At 51.5% G+C, this 22,616-nt stretch overlaps 3 protein-coding genes and 1 pseudogene across 3 annotated transcripts in view; 1 reads left to right on the forward strand and 3 right to left on the reverse strand.

The window, feature by feature from the left end:
* DNAJC17 (DnaJ heat shock protein family (Hsp40) member C17) overlaps window positions 1-17,661 on the forward strand; it is a 41,502-nt gene extending 23,841 nt beyond the window's left edge. The window contains exons 2-11 of the mRNA XM_043555635.1: window positions 6,682-6,751; window positions 7,054-7,112; window positions 7,349-7,436; window positions 9,313-9,398; window positions 9,625-9,721; window positions 10,315-10,358; window positions 10,814-10,891; window positions 11,408-11,488; window positions 12,001-12,111; window positions 17,455-17,661. Of these exons, the coding sequence (XP_043411570.1) occupies window positions 6,682-6,751; window positions 7,054-7,112; window positions 7,349-7,436; window positions 9,313-9,398; window positions 9,625-9,721; window positions 10,315-10,358; window positions 10,814-10,891; window positions 11,408-11,488; window positions 12,001-12,111; window positions 17,455-17,577 (837 nt within the window). The 3' untranslated portion in view covers window positions 17,578-17,661. The remainder of the gene's footprint in view (window positions 1-6,681; window positions 6,752-7,053; window positions 7,113-7,348; window positions 7,437-9,312; window positions 9,399-9,624; window positions 9,722-10,314; window positions 10,359-10,813; window positions 10,892-11,407; window positions 11,489-12,000; window positions 12,112-17,454) is intronic.
* Window positions 4,493-4,657, reverse strand: LOC122469654 (annotated as a pseudogene).
* Window positions 13,067-17,457, reverse strand: CB3H15orf62 (chromosome B3 C15orf62 homolog). The gene is made up of 2 exons (XM_043555636.1): window positions 15,318-17,457; window positions 13,067-15,217 (listed from the first exon to the last, which is right to left on the reverse strand). Exon 2 carries the CDS (start codon window positions 15,014-15,016, stop codon window positions 14,489-14,491), a length of 528 nt encoding a protein of 175 aa, XP_043411571.1. The 5' UTR covers window positions 15,017-15,217; window positions 15,318-17,457; the 3' UTR covers window positions 13,067-14,488.
* Window positions 17,662-17,837: 176 nt separating the features above from the next.
* GCHFR (GTP cyclohydrolase I feedback regulator) lies at window positions 17,838-21,905 on the reverse strand. Its single transcript, XM_043555639.1, has 3 exons — window positions 21,702-21,905; window positions 19,702-19,796; window positions 17,838-18,347 (listed from the first exon to the last, which is right to left on the reverse strand). Exons 1-3 carry the CDS (start codon window positions 21,735-21,737, stop codon window positions 18,224-18,226), a joined length of 255 nt encoding a protein of 84 aa, XP_043411574.1. The 5' UTR covers window positions 21,738-21,905; the 3' UTR covers window positions 17,838-18,223.
* Between the last annotated feature and the right edge of the window lie 711 nt (window positions 21,906-22,616).

Consider the following 22,616-nt stretch of genomic DNA (forward strand, 5'->3'; position numbering starts at 1 on the left):
CCCTCCCCTATTTTCCCCATTCCCCCCCCCCCCCGCCCACCTACCTCCCCTCTGGTAACCATCAGTTTGTTCTCTATAGTTAAGAGTTTGTTTCTTGTTTTGTCTTACTCTTTTCCTTTGCTCGTTTTTTTTTCTTTGCTTGTTTGTTTTGTTTCTTAAATCCCATGTATGAATGAAATCATATGGTATTTGTCTTCTCTGACTGACTTATTTCACTCAGCATTATACTCACTAGCTCTATCCTTGTTGTTGCAAATGGCAAGATTTCATTCTTCTTTACAGCTGGAAAATATTCCATTATATATTATATATGACATCTTTATCCTTTCATCAGTTGATGGATACTTGAGCTGCTTCCATAGTTTGGCTAGTGTAGATAATGCTGCAATAAACATAGGAATGCATGTATCCCTTTGAATTAGTGTTTTTGTATTTTGGGGGTAAATACCCAGTAGTGGGATTCCTAGATTGTAGGGTTGTTCTATTTTTAATTTTTTTGAAGACACTCCAATGTCTGCACCAATTTGCATTCCACCTTTTTATCCACATCCTCATCAACACTTGTTGTTTCTTGGGGTTTTGTTTATTTGTTTGTTTTTGTTTTGTTTTTTAAGTGCGTTCCATGCCCAACGTGGGGCTTGGACTCGTGACCCCGAGATCAAGAGTTGCAGGCTCTACAGACTGAGCCAGCCAGGTGCTCCTGTTTTTTGTGTTTTTGATTTTAGCCATTCTGACAGGTGTGAGGTGATAGCTCATTGTAGTTTTGATTTGAATTTCCCTGATGGTGAGTGATGTTGAGTATCTTTTCATGTGTCTGTTGACCATCTGGATGTCTTCTTTGGAGAAATGTCTGTTCGTGTCTTCTGCCTTTTTTTTTTTTTTTTTTTTTTTTTTAGTGTTTATTTTTGAGAGAGAGAGAGGCAGAGCACAAGCAGGGGAAGGTCAGAGAGAGAGAGGGAGCCAGAATCTGAAGCAAGCTCCAGGCTCTGAGCTGTCAGCACAGAGCCGGGGGGGGGGGGGGGGGGGGCTCAAACTCACAAACCTTGAGATCATGACCTGAGCCAAAGTTGGACACTCAACTGACTGAGCCACACAGGCACCCCACCTTCTGCCCATTTCTTAATTGGAATATTTGTTTGTTGAGTGTTGAGTTTTAGAAGCTCTTTATGTATTTTGGATACTAACCCTTTACTGGATATGTCATTTGCAAATATCTTCTCCCATTCAATAGTTTGCCTTTTAGTTTATTGTTTCCTTCACTGTGTAGAAGTTTTTTATTTTGATGTAGTTGCCATAGTTTATTTTTGCTTTATTTCCATTGCCTCAAGAGACATATCTAGAAAAATGTTCCTATGGCCAGTGTCCGAGAAATTATTGCCTTCAAGGATTTTCTCTTCAAGGTTTTTTATGATTTCAGGTCTCACATTTGGGTCTTTAATCCATTTTGAGTCATTTTTGGGTATAGTGAAAGAAAGTGGTCCAATGTCATTATTTTACATGTGGCTATCCATTTGTTGAAGAGATTGTCTTTTTCCATTGCATATTCATTCCTCCTTTGTCAAAGATTAATTGACCATGTAATTGTGGATTTATTTCTGGGTTTCCATTCTCATGGACCACTTTTAACGGCATCACACACAATAATGTAGCTCATTGTTTTCACAGCCATCTTCCTTGCTAAATACTGTCCTTCCTCTTCAGTGTCCAAGAAATACCTGATTTTTGTCTATATCCCCAACTCCAGCTCAGCCTGTTTATTCCTAGATATTCTATCAGTGGACCCAGGAGGTGGGATAGATTCAGTGCTGTACTGAAGGGCTCTCAGAGAGCTCTCCTCCTACCATTAGCTATCCCTCCTTGGAAATGAATAACCAGCCTGATACAATGCTAATATCTAGCCAGTGCATGAGACTGTTAACTTTTTCCTATAGGATCTTAAAATATAGAATGGTCAGCCCCTTATACCTTTAAAGGATGGTTTGGAAATTGAGGGCCAGGCCAGGCCTTGAGAGAGTGGGATGTCCAGGATACATCAGTTTGATTAAGGCAGTTGTGTTTAGTTGTAGATGTTAGGAATATGGAGCTGGAAGGGTGGGGGTAAGATGGGCTCCATGCAGATGAGGAGAGAGGTAACCTAGGTCTAGTTATACTGTTACTTCAAAAAAAATCTGATGAGACTCTTGTTGATATTTGTCAAAGGGACACATTCTGGAAAGAGAATTGATGAAGAAACAAATTAATGTATTAGATTAATTTCCTGTTATTACATAATTAATTTTTTGTTTGAACAATTTGTTTCCCTATTTAAGTAAAAAAATAAGTTTTGTTTTTTTGTTTGTTTATGTGTCCTGTTTTTTATGGTTTTGCAGTAGAATGCCCCACATGAAACCTAACTGCAAATATTCAGCTGTGAAAAAAAGAATAGTGCTTAAGTACAAATGGAGACATGATTCATTTAAAATAAACACTTAAGGGGCGCCTGGGTGGCGCAGTCGGTTAAGCGTCCGACTTCAGCCAGGTCACGATCTCGCAGTCCGTGAGTTCGAGCCCCGCGTCAGGCTCTGGGCTGATGGCTCAGAGCCTGGAGCTTGTTTCCGATTCTGTGTCTCCCTCTCTCTCTGCCCCTCCCCCGTTCATGCTCTGTCTCTCTCTGTCCCAAAAATAAATAAAACGTCGAAAAAAAAATTAAAAAAAATAAATAAATAAATAAAATAAACACTTAAACACAATTCAGGTCTCACAAGCACGTGGACTATAAAGTCTGTTTGGTAAAAACCCCCAGTTTTCTGATGTAGAACATCCAAAATGAATTCTAAAACACAAAGCAGTACTTAATATCATTCCTTTATAATAAAATCCATAAAGCATTCTCTCAAAAAAAAAAAAAAAAGAAAGAAAATGAAGAATACACTACCACCCAGGCTTCCCCATGCTCTTTTATCTTTCTTTCTTACTGATCCTTCTTGCCTCTCCTTTTTACTGTCTCTTCCAGATTTACAAAAATGAACATATAATACTTTTAAAGAGCCCCACAATATAAAAGAACATCTTCGGCAGAATGCCCAGACATTGGTAAGCCACACCCCTAATCCTGGTCCTGAAGAAGTGCATTCTGAGAGCAGGCAGCTTTCACGTTGAGGTGACAGACACCCTCTTCTCCCTGCCTCTGCCTTTCACCCATCTCAGACAGAGAGAGGAAGGGTAGAGAGACAGAAACCAAACCCAGAAGACTCATATTTGTTGGCATAATCAAGGAGGAAGCTTTAAAAGCCTACCCACCATCCAGTTAACATCGGAACTGTGAAGAGAGGGCAGGGGAGGTGGGGAAAGAACATTAGATTTTTGGCTTTCTCTTTATATATTTTTTGTATTGTTTTACTTATTGAAGGAAAAACAACACATAGAGGACCCTAAAACATAAAGAATACATAATAAAGGCTTAGTTTTAAATAAAAAAGAAATGAGGCTGGGGCACAATAGAAGAGGCAAAAGAAAGGGAGAAAAGACTAATGATAAGGGACTGAAAGAGTAAAGATGATGTTTCAAATGTAAAACTGTATATAAAACGATCACCTCTTATTAATTTTTTAATAGTGGAAACAGCTAGATTTTGTTGTAATTAAAAAAATTTTTTTTTAATATTTATTTTTGAGAGAGAGAAAGAGAAAGAGTGTGAGCAGGGGAGGGGCAGAGAGAGAGGGAGACACAGAATCCAAAGCAGGCTCCAGGCTCTGAGCTGTGAGCACAGAGCCCTACGCGGGGCTCGAACTCATAAACCGAAATATCATGACCTGAGCCCGTCAGATGCTTAACTAAGCCACCCAGGCGCCCCTGTTGTAAATTTTAATGGTGAAAGGCTCGATTGGGTTGTTGAGGCAAGCAGGTGTGCCAGGTGAGCACGGATGGACGATTAGGAAGGTGGGGACGTAGGGAGGCACATCTACACCCTCGCTGCTCCAGGCCTGTCCTGGGTGGGAGTGGATTCTGTTTGCTGGGCTGAACCAGGGCTGAACCAGGAGAGCCCTGCGACAGCCTGATGGGCTTGGTCGCCCTGGCGGTGAAGGTGTAGTGCCGGCCCTAGCCCAGGAGATGGCAGCACATCCCAGAGGTCCTGGGCTAGGTGGCTGCCCGCCCTCCTTGGCCCTAGAGGTGGTAGTAGAGTGAGCCACCTGGCCATATGCCCTCCCTTGGTGGTGCTGGCTGCGTGCCTCTGAAGGTCCTTATTTAGCAACTTTGGGTAGAATTATTTATGGTTTCCTCTGAGAAGCCTAGAAAGCCAGTCTGCTTAGCTGCTTGCAGAAGTTCTGGGTCCAGAGGCTCCTCCTTGCAGGTTTGAATGGCAGGTAAGGTGTGCAAGCACAAGTGAGCACAGGGCCTCAGGAAGCAGAGGCTGATTCTGGGATTTGTGCTCTGTTTTCCTTAAAATAGCTGAGTGGATAATATATGATAGAGAATCTTGGTAGCTGTGTTTATTTTTACTTACATTAGAAGTAATACTTTTTTTCTTTTTAATTCAGAGAGCTACAAGATAAAAACTAAAGACAGACCATAACCTCCCCACCAAGATAACCCCTGTTGACAATAAAAAGTTTCCAATTAGCAATAATTGTGCCTCGGATAAACCTCATTGGCTACGATACCGCCACTGCACAAAGCTGACAATAAAAAAATGATAATAAAATAAGACCAGTTTAAGGTTTGAAAATTTGAACTACAGAAAAGTATGAGAAGTAAATGGGGGCACCTGGCAGGCTCTGTCGGAAGAGCATGGGACTCTTGATCTCGAAGTTGTGAGTTCAAGCCCCATGTTGGGCATAGAGATTACTTAAAAAAAAAAAAAAAAAAAAGAGGTTGGGGCACCTGGGTGGCTTAGTTGGTTAAGCATCCTACTCTTGATTTCGGCTCGGATCATGATCTTAGTTTGTGAGATTGAGCCCTGTGTCAGGCTCTATGCTGATTCTCTCTCTCCCTCAAAAATAAATAAATAACTTTAAAAAAAAAAAGAAGTAAATGTTTCTTCCCCCTCCATCTTTAACCTCTCTCCAAAGGAAACCCCTGTTAGGTTTTATATGATAAGAAACTTTTTTTTCCTCATAAGTTTCAAAGGCTATGCGCATGTCCAGATATCTCTATTTATAGTTCTTTCATCTGTTAATTTTTAGAGTTTATTTATTTTGAGAGAGAGAGTGCACACGCATGTGAGTTGGGGAGAGGGTAGGGCAGAGTGAGGGGGAGAGAAAGAGAATCCAAAGCAGACTCCCCACTGTCAGTGCAGAGCCCAATGCAGTGTTTGAACCCATGAACCATGAGATCATGACTTGAGCCGAAATCAAGAGGTGGACACTTAACCAACTGAGCCACCCATGTACCCCATTATTTGTTTATTTTGAATACCAAAGTGATCATATTATATACTGCTCTAAGTCTTGTTTTTTTCATACACTATACCTTGAAGATCTTTTTTTTTTTTTCTTGAGATATATTGACATATAACATTGTCTTAGTTTCAGGGGTACAAAATAATGATTTGATATTTGTATATATTGCAAAACAATCACCACAAAAAATCTAGTTAACATCTGTCACCATACATAGTTACAGTTTTTCTTCTTGAGATGTGGACTTGAAGATCTTTCTAGTTGGCATGTATAGACTTCTGTCTATCATAATTTTTTAAATGGGTCTCCCTGTTGATGGAGGTTTTGATTGGTTCCAGTGGTTGCTAATATAAACATTGCTGCAGTGGACATCTTTGTATATTTGCTTTGGCATACTTGTATAAGTCCAAATTCCTAAGAGTGATCAAAGGGCAAATACATTTTATTTTTTTAAGTTTATTTATTTTTTATTCCCTTTTTTTTTTAAAGTTTATTTAGTTATTTTGAGAGAGACAGAAAGTGCGAGCAGGGGAGGGGCAGAGAGGGGCTGGGGAGAGAGAGAATCCCAAGCAGCCTCCACGCAGTTTGCACAGAACCTGATGTGGGGCTTGAACTCACAAACTGTGAAATCATGACCTGAGCCAAAGTCAGATGCTCAGTCACTCAACCAACTGAGCCACCCAGGCACCTCTATTTATTTTTTAAATGTTTATTTATCTTATGTGTGTGTGTGAGAGAGAGCACTCAAGCAGGGAAGGGGCAGAGAGAGAGGGAAACAGAGAATCTCAAGTAGGTTTTGCGCTGCCAGCACGGAACCCACTGCAAGGCTTGAATCCATGAACCATGACATCATGACCTGAGCAGAAACCAAGAGTTGGAAGCTTAACTGACTGAGCCACCCAGGCACCCCATGGGCAAATACATTTTAAAACTTGATGGCTAAATTTTCTTTCAGAAAGGGTGCCCCAGTTTACATGCCTACGAAGAGTGTGTGAGTGCCTATTTCCAGGTGGCTGTAGAGAAACCTGCCCCTGTCAGGAGCCCTTTTACATCCTGTGTGGTGAGACTGGTGCTCAGTAGAAAGTAGGCCCAGCTTCTCTGCTACAAGGCTGCAGCTGGCTCCCTCCATGGCCTTCGCCTTATCCAGTGCAAATCTCCTCGGGTCGAGGAGAAACAGTGTGGGGGCCAGCAGCCTTTCTTTTAGCCATGGGGAATACTCCCTGGATTTCTTTATTGCTTTGGTGAGATTTTCTTGCCCACCTGGGGTGAGAGAGTGAATAACCACGTCTTCTGACTCTTCCAGGTGAAGAAGGCATATAGGCAGAAGGCCCTCTCCTGCCACCCAGACAAAAATCCAGATAATCCCAGAGCAGGTGAGACTGTCCTACACGTGGGGAGGTGAGACCCGCTCACCTGGGCATGGCGTCCTCCCGGTCTCCGCTCCCGAGTAACTGCTGTGGAGTGTGACGTGCACAGCCCCAGGCCTGCACTTTGCATGCAAGGGGAGGGAGTCTGGTCACTTGTCTGTACACTCACCCTTCCCGGTTGGTCCGTCATCTGTGGATGTTGGCCTTCCTGCCAGCGTGTGGCTTCTTTGAGGTGCTTTTTCGAGAGAGAGCACACCATATCAAGCCTGACTTCCTTTTTCTCCTCTCTTTTTTGACCATATTTGTAGCTGAGCTCTTCCACCAGCTTTCTCAGGCCTTGGAGGTACTGACCGATGCTGCAGCCAGGGTAAGCTCATCCTCCTCTATTTGAACTGTCTCCCGTGGTTAGAGACCACTGTGGCACTTGAGCCTCAGTCCCCTATACTCCGCCATGCAGCACGGGCCCTGCCGCCCCAGCCTGGAGGTCTGGTCACCAGGCTGCCTCCCGACGGCTCCGGAGCTACATAGCAGGTCCGGGAAGATGGCTATACTCTGTGCTTGTCCTTCAGCTGACTGCTCCTCGCTGTTCCTTTCTCCTGCCAGGCTGCGTATGACAAGGTCAGGAAAGCCAAGAAGCAGGCAGCAGAGAGAACCCAGAAACTTGATGAGAGAAGAAAGAAAGTGAAGCTTGGTAGGTGACTTTGTGGTACTGGGTGGCCTGTGGTTTCCCTGGGCCATTTTCATGCAGCCCCCTCACTTTTCTTCCTGGAGCTGTACCTCAGAGCTTTTTGGCTCCAGCTCTAGGCAGAACCCTGCTGCCAGGGTGGGTCCTGAAGGATACTCTTAGGAATGACAACAGTGACTAGATTTACTACTAGCTAGCATTGTGACCAATGCTTTACAGCCTCCTTTAATTATCTAAGGAAGTGGGTATTACTAAACCCATTTTTTTAATAGACAAAGAAGCTAAGGCACCAGAAGGATGAGAACTTGCTGGATCTGAGATTTAAACCCACGCAGTATGAGTAAAGTCTTGTTCTTATTCAGGATGCTGTCCTGGATCTTTTGATTCATCCCAGCCTCACTTCTGCACAGAGCTTTCACTCTGAGGAGTCCTCTCAGGAGGATCCAAATAGGTCCAGGCATTTTTTTTTAATAGCTTTATTATGGTGTGTTTTGAATATCATACCATCATCATACCATCTACCCATTATTTTTTTTTTAATTTTTTTTTTAACATTTATTTATTTTGTGAGAGGCAGAGAGAGACAGTATGAGCAGGGAAAGAGTAGAGAGAGAGGGAGACACAGAATCCGAAACAGGCTCTAGGCTCCCAGCTGTCAGCACAGAGCCCCACACCGGGCTCGAACTCACGAGCAGTGAGATCATGACCTAAACTGAAGTCAGACGCCCAACCCACTGAGCCACCCAGGTGCCCCCCATCTACCCCTTTCAAGTGTATAATTCAATGATTTTTAGGAAATTTACCAAATGGTGCAACTATGCCTGTAAATCAATTTTAGAACATTTTCATCACTGCAGTAAGATTGTTCCAGGCAGTCCTGGGGCACCTGGATGGCTCAGTCAGTTAAATGTCTGACTTTGGCCTCACGTCATGATCTCATAGTTCGTGAGTTCAAGCCCCATGTTGGGCTCTGTGCTGACAGCTCAGAGCCTGGAGCCTGCTTTGGATTCTGTGTCTCCCACTCTCTCTCTCTGCCCCTCCCACGCTTATGCTCTCTTTCTCTCTCTCAAAAATAAACATCAAAAAAATTTTTTTAATTAAAAAAAAATTGTTGTAGGCAGTCTTTACCTGATTTTTCTCCCCTTCTTCTTGCCTATTTGATATCCATACATTTAATATTCATATATACCATCTCAGTACATCCATCTTTTTATCAAAAACAAACAAAAAACCCTGGAGATTCTAGGTAAGTATAGTACCCAGAGAAGAAAGCAGTGGGTCCCAGGCCCGAGAGGAGGGTTTGTCACAGCAGCTAGCCTGGCATAGGGCCACAAGCAGGTTTCCCTTGGAAGGCAGGAAGGGCGCCAGGACATGGGTGATGTCCTCACACAGAATTTGCCATCCCTGTAGAACTGCCGTAGTCTGGTCCAAAGTGAGGCTTGGTAAATGTGAACTAAGAAGGAGGTGTAGGAGGCAGTGGGGACTCGAGCTCTGTGGTGGAAAAAGCATCAATGCCAAGGTCGAGGTCAGGCTATTGTGCCAAACCACAGGGACAGGCCAGCAGCTCCACCCTTGGCATCCCTGCCACATGGCCCTGGGCTGCTGACATAAGCACCCACCCACACCCTGTTCACTGATCAGAGAACCAGCTTGGTCAGCACGAGCTGCTGACTTAACTCTTCCAGACCCCGGCCACTCAGCTGGAACCTGTACTTCTTCCACACTATGACTTTTGTCAGTGAAGATTAACTTGAGAGCACACGGGCTTGGAGGGAGGGGGCAGAGGTACTATATGGTTTCATTCTGTGTGAGACTTTGGGTTGGCTGAGGCCATGTAGAACTGCTTAGACCAGACATTGGGTCACTCAACTCTTGTGCCTAGACCTGGAGGCCCGGGAACGGCAGGCCCAGGCCCACGGCAGTGAGGAGGAGGAGGAGAGCCGGAGCACCAGGACGCTAGAGCAGGAGGTGAGCCTCCGGGCATGCTGGCCTAAAGCCATCTGCAGGAGAAGGAGGAGGGTGAGCCTAGGTGGCTGTCGTGGCTGTCTTCTTCTGTGGATCTGGGTAATCTGTCCAACCCGCAGGTTGCTGAGCCCTAGCTTGCAGGTGGAGCCTCCCAGGGACCTTCACAAGGTGAGCCAAACTGGAATTGGATCTGCACAGAAATGTCACTCCCCCCAACCCCGCTCTGCAGATCGAACGCCTTCGAGAAGAGGGTTCCCGGCAGCTGGAGGAACAACAGAGGCTGATCCAGGAGCAGATACGCCAGGAACGGGAGCAGAGGTTGAGAGGTAGGCATCCATCACCCCCACCTGCCTCTCCTCTGAGGCAGCTCCAAATGCCCAGAGCGGCCACGCTGGCTGCTTGGTGGAGTTGCTGTGGAGGCTTCCAGCTGCTCAGAACCCTAGGGGCACCTGACTCAGACATGGGCCACCTGTTCCTTCTTCCTACCACTTCTTTGGGGCCTATTTGTTTTTCACTCACCCTGAGATCTCCTGTCCTTGTTTATCTTAGTCCTAAGCAGAGCTGGCTCTACTGTGGAGGAGAGCAGTAGGGGAAAGGCTCTGGATACTTTGTTTCAGTAGAACTGTGGGGTTTTACCTCTGCCTCATGCTTCTGCAAGGCGTTGAGAGCCCTTCGTTAGCAGAGTGCTAATCATGGCCTATAGCAGGCAGCTGGGCGCACCACCCTGGAGGGGGCAGCTCCTCAGGATGGGGGTGGGATTGCCTCTCCCTTCCCCACCAGGCTCATCCCCAGGGCGGGCCAGCTATGCCTTTGGTCAGGAGTGCCCTTTCCCAAGCCCTTCAAACTCTGGGCTGTGTCTCCTTTAGAGAACTTTGTGTTCCCTCCTATTCTACCTTGCTAATTTTCCCAAATTTTCTAGGAAAGGCAGAAAATCCTGAAGGCAGAGGAACCCCCAAGCTAAAGGTGAGCCCTGCGGGATCCACGGGCCACCTCATACCACCTCTTGTCAGCAAGAACAGATGTTTCCAGTGGCTCCGGGGGTTCTAGCGGGGACACTGGGTTTCTGGGAGCCAGCGCAACTACCCATTCCTTCCATCCTGTCACTACCTGGGGATCTGAATGGCCTCTCCGAGCTTGCCACACAAGGCCGCTCTTAGCCCTGGCAGTTGCCAGGCAGCCCTTCTCAGAAGCCTTGGAAGGAGAGCATCTTATAGGTCTGGACGTGTGGCTGTGTGGGTGAGCAGGCCACCCTGCAGGTCCGTTTTCAAGAGGAACACATCTTTATGGGGGGCTCCCTAGATTACAAGTGCCTGGAAGACCATGAGGGTGTCACTCAGACTGTAAAGCTCAGGTGTGGGGCTGGGACTGTTCAGGCCAAGGTCAGAGTTTAATGGTGATGCCCACTGCCATCCTTGCAGCTAAAATGGAAGTGCAAGAAGGAAGATGAGTCGAGAGGCAGCTACTCCAGAGATGTCCTCCTACAGCTTTTCCAGAAGGTCTGCCCTGCCGCCTTCCATCTTTCTCATCATCTCCATCTGTATCTCAGCCCAAACCCTGGATCTCCAGGCCAAAACTCCCTTAACATCTCTAGCAGCCTTTTTTTCTGTCTCACAGACCATGTAGCAGCCTAGAGGCTTTCCCCAGCCACCTGTGTTGCCATATGCCCTCCTAGGTCTCACCTTCCCTACCTAGTTCTAGCCCTTGCCGTCTTGAGTGTGTGGGGAGAGATGAGGTGGGCAGGTTGCACAGAAGCCCCGTCCGCTTCTCCACCTTTGGTCCCTGAGGCTGCTTTGCAGCTCTGCCGGTCTGAGTTCTCAGCCCTTTGCTAAGGGTTCCTTTGCTATCCTTCTTCATCCTGGCAAAAATATCCTTTCTTTCCCATCTCTCATCCCTGTCTGGGAACTTAGCAACAAAGCATTATCCCCCAGCCAAAAATGCCCCAGCAGGCCTCAGGGCAACCCAGGCTTGTCTTGCTCCTTGCCATGCTTACCGAGCCCCCTTTGTCCTCACAGTACGGAGAGGTGCTCAACCTGGTGCTTTCCAGCAAGAAGGCTGGCACCGCCGTGGTGGAGTTTGCGACCGTCAAGGCTGCGGTGAGCGCCATGTGAGGCTTTGGGGGTCCACTGGTGGCCCTGCCATTCCAGAGTACGGACCCGGTACTGTGGGCCCTCTGAGCTTAGATGTCCATACTCCCAAGGGACCTCTGGGCCAGCTCAGAGCCAAGACTCCCCAGAGGCCCCCCTATTCCTGGGAGTAGAGGCACAGGGAGTGAAGGTAAGACAGGAGAATGCTCTGGGGATGAAGGAGAGCATACACTGACTTCATTTCCTGCTGCCTGGCTCCACACCCTCTACCTTCTGTCCTCCTGCGGAAGCTGGCACGCCTCCTGGCAGGCTTTGCCTCTTCCCCACTCCCCGGTTAGAAGGCTCATACCCCTGACTCACCCATGAGGAGGGTCAAAACCTCAGCACATCATTGTGTGAAGGTTGCTTGGTTTTGCCTGGAAGATGAGAGTGCTGGTGTGGGTTCTTTGTGTGGGTGTAGAGAGAGCCACTCTATGGCTGATTAGAGCCATGGTACCAGGACCAGGTGCTCTGTCTGACAGGAGCTGGCTGTCCAAAACGAAGTGGGCCTGGTCGATAACCCCCTGAAGATTTCCTGGTTGGAGGGACGGCCCCAGGGCGCAGGGGGCCCCAGCCACCCAGGACTGTCACAGGTAAGGAACCAAACCTTCCCTAGCTGGGTCTGCGGGACCTTTTCCCGTGTGGGTTCATCTCAGGGCCCTTTCCTCCTGAGGAGCACAGTGAGATTGGCAGGTTTGCCAACCTAAGCAGGACTGTGGTTCTGTTCTGACTCTTTTCTGTCTCTGAGTGCCAGGGCCCCACCCCACACAGAATTCTTAGATTCTCTCCACGTCCCGGTCTCCTGCCGGGGCTCTCACCATCACCCAGAGGGGCTTTCCTGGCCCATGGGTTGCTTGGTTGTGGCGTGAAGCATTTGGCGCTTAGATTACCAGCTACTGAAGGGAAGGAAGGGGCAGGCAAGGTGAGCAGCTGCTTCCTCCCCAGCTCTAGGTCTCCAGGTGTGTCTGTGGCTGCCGCACACAGGCGCCTGCCTACCGTCAAGAGGCAGTATCTCCTTAGAAATAACACTGGCTACCCTGCTGGCCCTGGGGCTTCCCCTGGGGGCATGCCTCATGGTGAAGTGCAGATTTCAGCTGATGTGCACCTGGGGTCTGGCTTAGTCGTTCTCACAGCTCCATGAGGGCTTTTGTTCAGCACGAGGACACCCAGACACCGGCCCTGTTTACACCGCCCCAGTTTGATGGGACAGAAAACTCTCAGGCCCAGAGCTCTCCCATCTCTGAAATGGCCTTTGGGTCTATGCGGGAGCCGCAGGCTGCTGTGTGCACGGCCACTCTGGGGGTTGGGGGGAGGGCCCCCAGGGATTCGCAAGGGCTTTGCTCTTATTGCCTCAGTCATGCCACCTCTGCTCTCCTATGTGCTCCTCACCTGGCTGTGAGGATGGGAAGCTCCCTAGGAGTGCGTCCCAGATCCTGGGCAGAGGAGGAAGATGAACTGGTGTGAGCCCAACGCGGAACCCTTCTGTAGAGACCTCATTCCTCACTGTTAAGTCCCAGCATTTCACAGCCCCAGATGACACTCCATAGGCCATGTTGTAAAGAACTTTATTCATATATCTTGCGTCCGGAGGGGAGCCTTTCAGCTCAGCGCATCCACACAGAGGACGGGAGAGAGGGGCCGCAGGTTTGGGTATGGAAGCAGTGTGCGTTGAAGCTTTCTCTCCCCCTCTGCCATGCTTGATAAGGCCTGGAGTGTCAAAACCACATGGCCCAGCCAATTTGGGCTCTGGATTCAAGTCTTCTGGCCAGGCCACAGGGCAGGGCAGTAGCAGAGCCTATGGCCTTGACCCAGGGGGCTCAGCCCTGCACGGCAGTCCCCATCATTGGGGGGTTTGGGCAAGGCAGAGCTCCCCAATCCTGTGGACAGTTCTGGAGACCAGCTGAGCCTCTTTATGGTAACAGCTACGAGTTTCGTGTCCATCCTCTGATCCAGTCCGGTGCTCCCAGGGCAAGAAGGAGGGAAATCTGCCACTCTTTCTGCTACATTTCCCAAGGGCTCCCATCACTAGTAATTCTGGGAACTCTCCGAGCACCCGTTTGCAAGCCGTGTCTGTGCCTTTGGCTGGCATTCCCTACAGACACCTTCCTCGGGCACCAGGGCATGCTCTGGGCAGCTCTGTTGGCAGTGTGTCTCTCGTGTCTCTTTTCTGGAAATGATTTGTGTGGCCTTTTTCCTGAGTCTACTCTGCACCTCTATATGCCTCACTCTTCCTGCTCTGCCAGCCCTTCCCTCCCCCAGATGTTTCCCCCCGACCCCACCATGGCACTGGTGGCTCCGGGCCCTGGTCTCTGCCAGTGCTGTCCAACAGGACTTTCTCCAGTGATGTTTACATGCAACTGGCACTGTCCGATGTGGTAGCCGTTAATCACGTGTGGCTGCTGCATATTTGAAATGTGGCCAGTGTAACCAGGGAACTAAATTTTTAATTTTACTTCATTTCAATCTGAACAACCACATGTCCTTAGTGGCTCTTCCGTCAGGTCTCCCCACTTTCCTCTTTGGCCTGGGTCAGACCACTTTTGCCTAGACCTGCCCTGCAACGTCTCTCTATAAACAGTGGCTTCAGAGGAGCTGCTGCAGGGCACCCATCTGATCTGCTCAGTGTGAGTCCTCCACTCCCTGACTCACCCCTGGTGCTCCCCTCCCCCTCTGCTGGCCTCTGCCTTGTCCCCGTGGTTACAGGCATGGCCTCCCTTCCCCAGCTTAGCCAGCTGCCTTCAGGGCTCCCGCCAGCAAGTACCCCCTCAAGACATTTCCTACGGCTTGCCTCTGTCCCTCTGTCCCTCTGCTCCAGGATAACCTGGAAGACTGTTCAGGACCCAGAAGGAAGGCAGGATCCTGGATTTCTGTCCCTACCTTTTTCTTAATCTGCAACTGTATCCTCCTTCCCTGGGCCTCCAGGCTTCCAGCTCTTCCAGTTACCCCACCTCTGCCTTCCATGCACTCCATTCAGAAGCTAAGTTCATTGGGAAATTGCTCCCTCAGCATCTGTAGAACTTCCTCAAGAAGTGAAATCCCCAGGTCCACTTTGAAGGAGAAGAAGGGATCACTCAGGTCTGGGGCAGGTGTCTTCTGGAAGGGGGGAGTGTCCAAAAGGTCCTCTTCAGAGTAGTGGTGGAGGGTGCCCGCCAGGGAGAGCGCCGAGGGCAGGGTAGCCGTGTAGGCAGCAGTGTAGGCAGGTGGGGGCTCCAGGATGTTGGGGCAGCTGGAGCTCTCTCGGTACAGGCGAGGAGGCTTGGGTGGGGCCAGCAGGGTGGCCCGGGGCTGCTCGTCCCCCCACAGAGGCAGGCGCCGTCCATCTGGCCTCCCTCGAAGCTCCCGGATGACCTCTCGGTTGCTGTACTCCTCGTGATCCCCGCCAGCCGTGCTGGCCTGGCTGAGCACGCTGCCCTGTCGCTGGAGTCGTCTCGGCCGCCCCAGGCTCAGCCGCTTGAAGAAGGAGGCGTTGCGGAAGGAGCCTTTCCGCCAGGTCTCCATGGCACCCAGGGGAGCCAGCAGACAAGCTCCGTACCTCAGCAGCCCAGTTCAAGAGTTGCCAGGGAGCATTAGGTCCCCACTGGAGCAGTGAATGGCAAGAATCAGGGAGACAGCCCTAGTGGTCTAGAAGCATCTTGGATGGTGGGAAGGGGTCCTGGGAAGAGGGCACTTTTGTCCAGGAGAATAGAGAACCGGGAGTTCCTGGTGACAGGAGTTTCCCAGAGGGACAGGAGTGGCCTGGTTACTTGATAGGGTAATGGAAAAAAAAAAAAAAATCCCAAGAGGAAGAAGCAGCACTTACTGGAGCCGGAGTGAGGGCAGTGCCTGTGGTGTCAGAGATGGATCTCTGTGGTGCGAGAGTGGCCTGTGCTGCTTCCCCAGCGCCTGGCTTCTGGTGGTCCTGAGTTCACCTTCCCTCCCTGGCCCCTGTGCCTGGCTCTAGGGCAGCACAGGGCCAGGCCTCTTCCACGGCGGCTCCCGGGCTCTGATTAGTAGCTTGGCTGTTTGTGCCGGTGTGTGGCAGTGGGGAACGTGTTATTGTTTTCAGGTGACTCAGTCAGGTGGGAAGCTGGGTTTCATGCTCTTAGGTAATTGCGGCATCCGCATGCAGGGATTGGGCCAGCCGTGGCCAACACCCCAAGGCACAGGGAAGCTTAGGATTCCCCCGGGGACTTTTGGGGGGCAGCCCTACTTTGTGTGTCACCACGTTGCCTCCTTTTGCCCCACAGCCCCACTGCCCTGGGCCCTAGCTGGTGGGCCTGCTCCCCAGCTGCCCCTTCGTGTGTCTGGGAGGGAGGAGCTCAGGGAGGGTGGGAGTTAATTGAAAGGCAGGCATGTGGAACAGTTGTTGGGGAAGGAAGAGAGACCTGTCACTGGTGTGGGTGACTCAGTCCTGCGGCCTGGTGACAGGCCCTCATTAGCCAAGCCTGCAGGTATGGGGGTGGGGGGGGGGGCAGAGGGTGTGTTAACGGGAAGCAGCCCCATGTCTATAAAGGGCTGGCTCCTCCCAGGGCTGGGCTCAGGGCATGCCAGGGTGACTCTTAAGTTTTCTCAGCAGTGCAGCATTACCTTGGGGAGGGAGAACTGCCCTCTCCTGGGCCTAACACCCAGTCTGGCGATTCCTCATCTTCCTCGATTTCCTCCGGTAGCCTCAGGGCCAGAGAGAGCAGTTGAGGGCCAGGGTCCTGCTGTCTCCTCTCCCGCCATTCTCCAGGCCTTCCCCTCAGGCCTCTTGGGCCTTATTCGTGGTCCCTCCTCTGCGGAAAGGCCACATAGGGCTGCCCTGAAGTGTCAGCAGTACCCTGGGCCAGCCTTAGGTGGGTGGGCCTGGCTGGGAGGACAACTCTCCTGGAAGCCGCTGTGGCTGGAAACAGCAAGGCTGGCACTATTCCGAGAAGCAGGGGGATCAGGGCTGAGTAACACTTCCTGGTTCTGTACACCCTTTACTTCATACCACTTGGCCAAGGCCTGGCATCTTAACCCCAGCCACTCCCTTCTTATCCCCCAGGTCACTGACCACTGAACTCTCCCCCGGGATAATTCCATGAGTGCAAACTCGAGTGGTGTACCAAAGAACAGGGCTTAGCAGTGTGCTCTACCTTGCAACCCCCCGGCCCGGCTCACTCCCTGGCCAACTGGGGTGGGCTTCCGCTTCACGCCACTCCAGCTGTACTGACGGAAGAAGTGATTTAATTCCCACTGCAGACCTTATCAGGTGTGGGCTTGGTGGATCAAGTCTCCTGTAGAGCTGCCTCCCCACCCCACAGCCTTGGCCCATTGGATTGCTTGTTTATTATTCTTTTGACTATTGATATATAGCACTCTTTAATCCCCCACACTGTGCTGGCAAGATCATAAAAGAAAAAGGCACAGGCCCTGCCCTCCAGCAGCCCTGGTGTGTATTTTTAAGAGGCAAACAGCTTCATGCTTGTTTCTCTCTCCTTCTAGGGCGGGCTGACAGAGGCTGGGTCCAGGGTAGGGCTCCCTTCTCTCATGTCCCACAGGAGCCAGACCACAGGGAGGTGGGCAGCTGGGAGGGGGCGGTGCTGTCGCCTCCACCTGGCAAAGCGGAGTGGATTTCTGCACCTCGGGACAACCCCTTCACTGCAAACCTGTGAGAAGCAGGAGCCACCGGTAGAGGAAAGGAGTGTCACACGAAGGCCGGAGAGGAAATGGAGGGAGACAGGGCCTGGCTGGAACATGAAGAAGTGATTCAGCCCAAGAAGCTGAAGCAGGGCTGACTGTTGATGGAAGGCCTGCGGGGAGGGGGGTTGAGAGCTGCTTGAGATGGCTTAGAGGGGAGCCAGCCGAGAAGTCCCGGGCATCTTCACTCCTTGCCTCAAGACCTTAGCTCTGTGTAGACCCAGTCCTCCAAGTCTAGATTCTGTGTGGCTGTGCCCTGCTGCCCTGACCATCTCCTGTCCCCCTCTGTCCGCCAGGGCTCAGTGCTGTCCGAGAGGGACTATGAGAGCCTCGTCATGATGCGCATGCGCCAGGCCGCTGAGCGGCAACAGCTGATCGCCCGGATGCAGCAGGAGGACGAGGTGGGGCAGCCCACATAGCCTCCTGCCTCCAGCCCACTCCCCTCCAAAGCCCTCGTCTTCCACGGCACCAATAAAGTTTGGGTTTTTTGTTTTTTGTTTTTTGCAAGAGTCTACCTCTATTGCCTGTGTGGACGTAGGGTGCTGGCTTGCCCAAGCATGGCCCTGGTTTCTGGGCTCTGCCTGAGAGGGTTCCACCCAGGCCTGGCTCCCCTCCCAGGAGTGGGCAGACCCCCAGGGAGGTGCTCCACAGAGTCAGTGGGCCAGCAGCACAGAGGAGCAACCACTCATCACAGTCCTTTATTGGCTTGGACTAGCTACGCAGGACCCTCCCGCCCAGTCCTGGGGCCATGCTCCTCACGGGCTCCCAGTTTCTGGCCGGGGACAACCTGGCTCTCGTGGCTCTCACAGAACATGGCCTCCTCCAGGGCTCTCAGGCCCAGAAGCTGGAGGGGCTGCTGGGAGCACCAGGGCAGGGGCCCTGCCCTCTCCCACTGGCTGAGGCAAGTTTCAGAAAAGGCCATTCATTGCCCAGTGGTGCTGGGCTGAGGAAAATGACAATTTGGGAAGAGAGGGGCCGGGCAGTGAGTGAACGGGGACTCAGGATCGGGGGCCATGGCAACCGCTCAAAAGAGGGGTGTGCCGTCTGCTCCTCAGTGTGAGAGGGTCACTCCTTGTGCAGGCACCACACCAGCGTCTGGCCCACGCCTGTCATGCTCAGCACACGGAAGCCCTTGCGTTCCAGTTTGTCCAGGACTATGCGAGGAGGGTCATTAACAAAGTACTCACAACTGTGAAGAGAAGGGGAAGAGGGGACAGCATGAGGGGATATACAGCACAGGTTCCCCAAGTAAAACTAGTATCTGCTGATGACTAGGCCTTGTCAGGAATCCTAGTAGTGACTGACATTTGCTGGGTGACTTCCAGGTGCCAGGCTAAGTGCACATTCCCCACCGCCTCCCCAGCTAAGCACTTGGCTTGCATATCTTCTTTCTTCTTCCCGATACCCTAAGGAAGGTACCATTATTATTCCCATTTTATAATTATAAATATAAAACTTGGAGGGCTAAGTAGCTTTCCAAATGTTATTGAGATCATAGAACCCATGTTAGTCTGATGACAGCCCCAAGTGCCCTGGGCCGCTGCACTATTCTGGAGGAATGGCCTGTTCTCTCCAGGGTCCTCCCCCAGGGCTCTGCCCCCTCTTGTTGCCCTGTCTGTCCTGCAGTCTTGGAGCAACAGGTTGGCCCCTAATAGTGGCTCTGGGTGCTGCTCTCTAGCACGGAGAATGCTTGCTGTCCCTTCTTTCAGGGTTGTCGATCAGATAAAGGGCTCAAGCCCCAAGCTGGGCATCTCAAGACAAATGGCTCAGGGTAAAGGAATGGGGCTGGCTTCAGCCCTCCAACCCTGACCCAAGGGCCCGGGTCCAGCCTGCCTCCCCTTTCCCCTCTTTGAACTGAGGCTCATTCTGCCAACCCTTCTCACGAGCTCCAAGGCAGCAGCTGAGCTGAAAGTAGGACCCAGGCTGCCTGCTGCCTGTTTCTGGAGCTCAGCTTTCTTAACTCAGCCAGCTCTTCAAGAGAGAAACTTTTCGGGGCGCCGGGGTGGCGCAGTCGGTTAAGCATCCGACTTCAGCCAGGTCACGATCTCGCGGTCCGTGAGTTCGAGCCCCGCGTCGGGCTCTGGGCTGATGGCTCGGAGCCTGGAGCCTGTTTCCGATTCTGTGTCTCCCTCTCTCTCTGCCCCTCCCCCGTTCATGCTCTGTCTCTCTCTGTCCCAAAAATAAACGTTGAAAAATTAGTTTAAAAGAGAGAAACTTTTCTGTGCCTATCTTTGGCTTGATGGGGTCCAGCTCCAAGATGAGAGGGCAGAGTAAAGAACAGTCCACTTATGGAGTCCTACACCCAGCTGAACTGGGTCCTGGGGCTCCCTTGTGAAGGGAGGCCCAGTGAGAATGCTTTCAGAGCAAGCCTGGGGGCTGCGGTAAAGCCGCAGATGGGACCGACCCTATAGAAGACAGAACCCCAGGATGCAGGCACGGCCTCTGAGGCTGGGCGGTGGCATCATCCCTGGACTTCGTTTTGTTAAAGGAAACGGACAGGTTTAGGGGCTGGCAGGGAGATCCTGAAGAATGCCACTACTTACAAGTTGTTTCCCAAGACGCTTCTCTTTGAGGCCCCCAGATACCTCATCAGCTCTGGATCGGAGTGCTCATCGCCCACCATGGTAGGGCCCACCTCCTGCAAGGTAAGCCACAGTGGCTGCTTGGCTGGCGGCCTGGGAGAGGTGGAAGGTCTCTCTCCTTCCTCCCCTGCCTGCTGGCCCTGAGCCAGTTTCAGGTCAAGGCTGGAGAGTGTGGTGAGGAAACTCACTGGCCCTCAGTGATCAGGCCAGGCCACGTGAGGCCTCCCCAGTCCCTCCAAGCTGAGCTGGTCATTGCCCAACTGCTGGCAACTTCCTGCCAAGCATCACTACCCGTGTCTGTGTGTATCAGAATCACCTGGAAAACAGAAATGAAAATATGTCCATACAACTTGTACAGGAATGTTCATAGCATTATTTACAAAAACTAAAAAGTGGAAACAATCTAAATGTTTGTCAACAGATGAATGCATAAATAAAATGATAACAGCTACACATGCACTGGATCTTATTTGGAAAAAAAAAAAGAATAAAGACAAATACATGCTACAATATGGAAGAACCTTGAAAACATGTAAGTTTTCAGAAACCAGACACAAAAAGACGACATATTGCCATAGAAATGGTAACCTATGGTTATCTAGGGCTGGGGGATTTGGGGGAAAATGAGGAATGACGGCTAACATGCATGGTATAGGTATAGGTTTTTTGAAGGTGATGGAAATGTTCTAAAATTGATTATGGTGATGGCTGCACAACTCTTGAGGATGCTTTAAAAAACATTGAATTGGGGGCGCCTGGGTGGCTCAGTGGGTTAGGTGGCCGACTTCGGCTCAGGTCATGATCTCACGGTCCGTTAGTTTGAGTCCCGCGTCGGGCTCTGTGCTTACTGCTCAGAGCCTGGAGCCTGTTTCAGATTCTGTGTCTCCCTCTCTCTCTGACCCTCCCCCGTTCATGCTCTCTCTCTGTCTCAAAAATAAATAAAGGTTGAAAAAAAATTAAAAAAAAAAAACATTGAATTGTACACTTTAAATTCGTGAGCTCTGTGGTATATGTATGCTATACATCAGTAAAACTGTTCTATTAAAAAAAAAAAATCACCTGAAGAGCACCGAATTCCTAAGCCCCAGGCTTAGTATTTGGGGAGTTCTGGGGAGGGGCCCAGGAGTCCACATTTTAACAACTGCACAAGTAACTGATTCTCAAGCCACTGCCCTAGGACACGGCCAAGACCCCTCCTGTCACGCGGTGAGCTCTCCTGTTGTCTTCACCTCCAGAGAGTTGTGCACCCGATGATGGATCACCAAAGCACTGGGGAGTGGGAAGAGGCGGAGGTGCCCAAAGTATTCTGAAGTTAAAAAGGGATTCCTGGAGGCACCAACTCTGCCTTGGACGACGAAATTGCACCCAGAAAAAGGGGCATCACTCTGACTCCGGAATGGTCTTCCCACCTCTAACCACAGGGCCTGTCTCCTCCTTCTGTCTTTCCTAAGGGCTCAGGGATAGCTCTTTCTGGAAGTGCCTGAGGGCCAGGCACTTGACAGAGGTGTTTTAGCGCCTCAGCACGTCCTTTTCTTTTTCAAACCTCTTTCCCCCATGTATTTGCACTCCCACCACCCCCACCTCCAACCCCTGCGGAGCGGCTCTGTGTAGGGCCGTGGTTGCTGCGCCATGAGACCAGGGGTTCCTGGCTTCCTCGGGCGGACAGGTAGGTCAGGAGCCGCAAGCCCCCGGAGTTCCCTCCGCCGCGGGGATGCACGCACCCCGCCCCCTTCGCGGCCCTGGAAGCACCGGGCCGGCCAGGACTCCCCGAGTCCGGCGCTCCGGGTTGACTCGGTACCGCAGCCTCGGCTCCTCCGCCCGAGGGGGCGTGTCTCGGGCGGCTTCCGGATCCAGTCACAGGCAGGCGCTGCCTCAGAGGGAGGCGCCAAGGTGCAGTCGCAGCCCCCTCCGCCCGGGCCCGGCCCCAACTCTGTCCAAGTCGCCGGGCGGCGGGTACTCACCATGCGGATCTGGGTGCTGATGAGCAGGTAGGGCATGGTGCGCGCGTCCCTGCCAGGCTCCCACCCAGGGCTTTGGGCTCGGCGCCGACGCCAGCCCCTCAGGCTCCGGGACTGCAAGCGGCCGCCCGGAGTCCAGTTACTCCAGCTCTGGCCTCGGGCGACACCAATCCCAGTGCGCCCGGCCGGTGACAGCCGCGGCCGGCCAATCAGGAGCGGGCGCTCGTGACGCGCCCCGGCTCGGGGCGATTCGGGGCCCGCCTCCTGCACTCAGGGCCGAGTTGCTTCTGCGGGTGGTCCAGGCAGACGGAGGGGTGCGGGTTGCGGAGGACGCTCCCGCACCCGCGGCCTGGAGTAGGGGGTGACCCGCGGGGCTCGGCTGGCTGCAGCGAGCCGTGGTGCCAAGCGTGCGTGTAGAGTGTGCGCCCTCTTTCTTGCAACACCTCCAGTAGTAGGTTCCAAAGTCCTGCTGGCCCCCAACCCCCGTCCCTGTGAAGCGGAGCCGGGAGCAGTTGGCTATCCTGTTGAAGCCTCCCAAGCTCCAGCCCACCCCACCCAGGCACACCTCTAAAGGCTTTAGCGGATCCCCACTTTCTGTCCCCAGTACACGTTCTCCGTCCGCGCCCAGGAGAAAGCGGTGGGAGGCTCGTGGCAGCAGCTAAAATACTCGTGTGTACTGTGCATTTCCGCCTCCCTGACTGTAATTCCTAGTACAGCAGCGGAATCTTGCGTTTCTGTGGCCCCATTGGTAAATGTGTAAAGGAACTGAGCGCTTGGCTGTGTGCCAGTCCCGGAGGGATTTAAACCGACGGAATCTGGCCCATGCTTTGGAGAGCTTCCCGCGAAGCTGGAAAGATGTAGCGCACGCGCAGAAAATCACAAGGCAACACCTGGGGCAAAACAAAGTACATCCTTGGC

Source organism: Prionailurus bengalensis, chromosome B3, assembly GCF_016509475.1.
Source record: "Prionailurus bengalensis isolate Pbe53 chromosome B3, Fcat_Pben_1.1_paternal_pri, whole genome shotgun sequence".
Lineage (NCBI taxonomy): Eukaryota > Metazoa > Chordata > Mammalia > Carnivora > Felidae > Prionailurus > Prionailurus bengalensis.

Coding starts and splice junctions, on each gene's coding strand:
- GCHFR (XM_043555639.1), bottom strand. CDS start 21,737: ATGCCCTACCTGCTCATCAGCACCCAGATCCGCATG. Junction 19,797..21,701: donor TCAGCACCCAGATCCGCATG/GTGAGTACCCGC, acceptor CTTACCTTGCAG/GAGGTGGGCCCTACCATGGT. Junction 18,348..19,701: donor AGCGTCTTGGGAAACAACTT/GTAAGTAGTGGC, acceptor TTCTCTTCACAG/TTGTGAGTACTTTGTTAATG.
- CB3H15orf62 (XM_043555636.1), bottom strand. CDS start 15,016: ATGGAGACCTGGCGGAAAGGCTCCTTCCGCAACGCCTCCTTCTTCAAG.